This window comes from Musca vetustissima, unplaced genomic scaffold (assembly GCF_032173495.1).
Source record: "Musca vetustissima isolate MV318-11 ecotype Yass unplaced genomic scaffold, APGP_CSIRO_Mvet_v1 utg31550, whole genome shotgun sequence".
Classification (NCBI taxonomy): Eukaryota; Metazoa; Arthropoda; class Insecta; order Diptera; family Muscidae; genus Musca; species Musca vetustissima.
The window spans coordinates 16,484-20,377 of NW_026878121.1; the positions used below are offsets into that span (position 1 = coordinate 16,484).

Sequence of the window (3,894 nt, forward strand, 5' to 3'; positions counted from 1 at the left end):
AAAAATAGAAAACAATGAATGTGAATGGAACATACAACGATTAACATAAATATAATACATACAATTAAAACATATACAAACAAAAATGCCACTTCAATGTCATATATAGCATTGATAAATGCTATTTGTTTTGATCCCTAAGGAATGTTTGAAAAATTGCATCAAACCATTTGTATTTCGGTGTGTAAGTTTTATTATTTCTTTTTTAAAAACAATTATTCATAATAATGTTAAATAGGCAAATGTTGTTGTTGAAATTGTGATTAATTTTGCCACAGTATTTTGGTGCTGAATGTTGATTTTTTGCTATAGCAATGAAATATTTATTTTCGAATTTTCTTAGCCTTAAACAATGAAGAAACTCCATCGAGCATAGGTTTGAAGATGACAAATGAACTGCACTGTATGGTTGATACAAGATAACATATCAAAGCTATCAAATAGTTTGAAATATTTCTCTATATAGTATCATCAATCAATAGGATCACTGCAATAAAGAAAAGGAAACATATTTTATTTAATCGATAAGTCATCAATTGAGACATACCCTGCAAATGATTTTGCATTTTGAGACGCCAAATCATCATCGGCATTACCAACAGCCTTTTTGATGTACTGTAAAACAAAAGAACCAAAATTGTTAATAATTCCATTATTTCAAATAAATGTAAAATACATACAATTGGATTCAATACAATATCCTCTTCCATTTTATTAATTTGTTTCACCAATGACATTACATTTTCCATATCTTCTTGAATATTAAGAAACATTTTATTCGAATTATATTTTTCGGGATCGTCTTTAAAGACAACCATGCCGTCTCTTTGATCAATTTTAGCATAGATTTCACCAGATTTTATCTAAAAGTAAGCAAAATGTTTTATTATTATTACATATATATATATACAATCAAATTTTGTATTAATTATATTTATTACCATATTGAAGATATACTTTTCGGCTACATCGGCTGATGGCAATTGAACACGACTAGCAACATCAGTTAATGATAATGTCAAAAATGTCTTTGTAAGTCTCTGGATATTCTTCTTATACAATGATGTGGCAACCTGTGAAATTTAAAATCAATTAAACCAATAATGCAAAACCTAGATAATTTAGCTCGATTCGAAAGAGTATAAATAATCACTTAATATTTCATTCAAATGATCCATGCCTTACAATGCGAAATTAAAATAACCAAAACCATTTATAGTTTATACCTGTTTTGCCAAACCCATATTGTTATCACGGACAAAGGTTTCACTGTATTTGCTGATACAATTTCGAACTTCTTCACTAGATGTAGTGGCATATGCCACAGCTAAATTATGATAGACCTGAGCAATTGGTTTCATAAAACGTGAAATAACTTGAGATGCATATTTTGGTATGGGTTGAATCTGTAATTTGTAAAATACAAATAAATAAAAAAAAATGAGATTATATTTAATTTAAAAAAATCTCTTACCTTTCCATGTAAAATCAAGGAAACCAATATGAATTTTTTATATGCCTCTAACATAATGTAGGACATAGCCATGGCAGGTGTTGCTATACAGACTTCAAAAAAATACAATGCTCTTTCGTAGTTTTTCATAGCAGTGTAAATCATGCCACCATAATAATAGTAAAGTAAAAAATATTTGGCATCATGGTTGGTCATATCCTAAATTAAAAGCAAAAAATTGTTTAATAGAAATAAAATAAGAGTTTATAGTTGTTTTTTACAACTACCGTTTGACTTTGTCCCCTTGTTTCAGCACCGGTTGATATAGTCGTTATATCAACGTCTAAATATTTCATAGCTACACGAAAACATTTGGATTTAAGACTTAGTTGACACAAGTCGGCATGGATAGGTGTAAGTTGAGTCTCGGATGTGCGTATTTTGTCAATGGCAGCGGACAATGTAGTTAGACCCAAAATACAGCGAGGCTGGCCAACCATTACATTTGTATACTGATGGCAGAGCTCGTAAACTGAAAAATGAAAAAAATGAAGAATATTAATGATGTCCGAAATGAAATTAAAAAATATTTATTAAAAAAAATGTGAACGTTTAAAATAAAGACTTCGATTTAAAAAAAAAATAGATAGTCGTAGTAATTCGTACAAGTTTCACGATTTAGGAAAAGATGCATAGTAATACCATAAACACATATGAATGTCGGACCATCCATCTTCTTTGAAGCTTGTATCTATGCAAAAAACACGAAGTGTTCTTACTTTGGATTCTCATAAATCAGCATTTTTTGTGGTTTTCTAAAATTTGCATATGGCTAACGGTTGTAATTAGGATCAAAAGGACTATTTGAAAGATATTGAATAACAAATGTGAGTATTTTTGAAATCCCATATTTCAAGTAGTAATGATTTCCCACCGAAAAATATTGTTGTTGTAATCAGTATCAGAAGAGCCGCCCATTTTAAAAAAATGTTTGCCCGTAAAGTGCATTTAAGCCAAAAGAAATACCGTCGAAGGGTATCCGCAATCACAAAACAATTCGTAATCGGTAGCATCATCATGTATTGAAGCATAATCCTGTAGCTAACGCTCATTTGCTGCAAGACCGTCATATATATAAGAAAAATGATTATGTCAAAATCGTAGTCCTTGGCCCCATGTAATGTAGCAACATCAAATAATCTAATTATAAAAATAAAAATGTTTTTGAAGTACAAGGGTTATGACCCCCTCCAACTATTGTGAAGCTAATACATTGTCAGTTTCTAGCTATTGGAGTAGTTTATATTTTGTTGTTGCTGTTGCTGTTGCTGTTTTTTTTTTTTTTTTTTTTTTTGAATTGCATTTGGACCTTTGTTCTAGTTTTTCGTATACGAAATTGAAAATGCGTGTTAGGTTTTGAATCGACTCACACCTTACAAGGAACAGTGGAACAGTGGAACTTCTGCAGATTCCCAATCAGAGAGTGTATGAGATATTCATATGAACTTTTACCCAACATGAAGTATTATATAGCGAACAATTCTGCATCACCATTTTTGATTTATGCCAGTCTTACAGCAAATGAACGATATATATGTTTTTCAAAAACCCACTCTTCAACTTAACATTCAGATGTATTTTGCAGTTCTACTCACATGCATGAGCCGCCAATCGCACTTGATAGGTGTTACATTGTTGTATGAAATCTTTGACAGATTTCAATAGGACTTCTACATCGGCATTGGAGTTCTAAAATTAAAAAAAAAAAACAACAGTATATCTTGTTTCTAATTGAAATGTCTTGTCATATTTCATGCATACCTGTAAACTATTGAATTTCGCCAACAAAACATACAGTACGCCCAATGAATGTTGTTGCACATCTAACGTCTCCAGGACATTATCGAGAATATTCCAGTTTTTGGATAGAATTTCCGTAGAATCTAAAAGATGAGTAGCCAGATCTTCGAATGCACCTATGGGAAAGTTTGAATAATTAGATGATCGTATAATATACACAACCTGAAGGATTGCACATTCATACCCGATGAACTGAGGCTTCTCACACTATTCACAAAATTCTCCAAGGCGCTTGCCATTTCTTGTATTTCTTAATATACTTTTTGTCTCGTTCGTAATCTGATTCAATCTTGCTATTTTGTTCAACCTTTAACCATACTTTTCCTTGTGGATGTTTCAATTCACTTGCAAATTCCAAGGAAGGCGACCAGTGGCAGTATGTGATTGCAATTTGCAAAATTTGCAACAAAAGCCGACTCTGTAATCTTGATCTTGCTCTTCAGTTACGCCGGTATCAGTTTAACACAATTTTGCAAAACGTCACAAATTTCTAACGAAGTTGAATATCTTATATTCTTGGCTAATTGTTTAATTATTTAATTTTTTTTATTTTTCTATTCGATTCTGTTTTCGGAAAGATA

General features: G+C 31.1%; 1 protein-coding gene across 1 annotated transcript; it reads right to left on the bottom strand.

Moving 5' to 3' along the window:
• Positions 1 to 378: 378 nt before the first annotated feature.
• On the bottom strand, positions 379 to 3,552 carry LOC133322921 (COP9 signalosome complex subunit 3). The gene is made up of 10 exons (XM_061531872.1): positions 3,520 to 3,552; positions 3,275 to 3,475; positions 3,109 to 3,202; positions 1,741 to 1,985; positions 1,475 to 1,672; positions 1,227 to 1,406; positions 942 to 1,073; positions 681 to 863; positions 548 to 615; positions 379 to 487 (listed from the first exon to the last, which is right to left on the bottom strand). Exons 1-10 carry the CDS (start codon positions 3,550 to 3,552, stop codon positions 472 to 474), a joined length of 1,350 nt encoding a protein of 449 aa, XP_061387856.1. The 3' UTR covers positions 379 to 471.
• Positions 3,553 to 3,894: the final 342 nt, after the last annotated feature.

What these genes read in the sequence shown, in the direction of transcription:
- LOC133322921 (XM_061531872.1), bottom strand. Translation starts at nt 3,552, where the DNA reads ATGGCAAGCGCCTTGGAGAATTTTGTGAATAGT. An exon ending in CGAAATTCAATAGTTTACAG is followed by an intron (nt 3,203 to 3,274) that starts GTATGCATGAAA and finishes TTTTAATTTTAG; the next exon opens with AACTCCAATGCCGATGTAGA. An exon ending in ATATGGGTTTGGCAAAACAG is followed by an intron (nt 1,074 to 1,226) that starts GTATAAACTATA and finishes TAAATTTCACAG; the next exon opens with GTTGCCACATCATTGTATAA.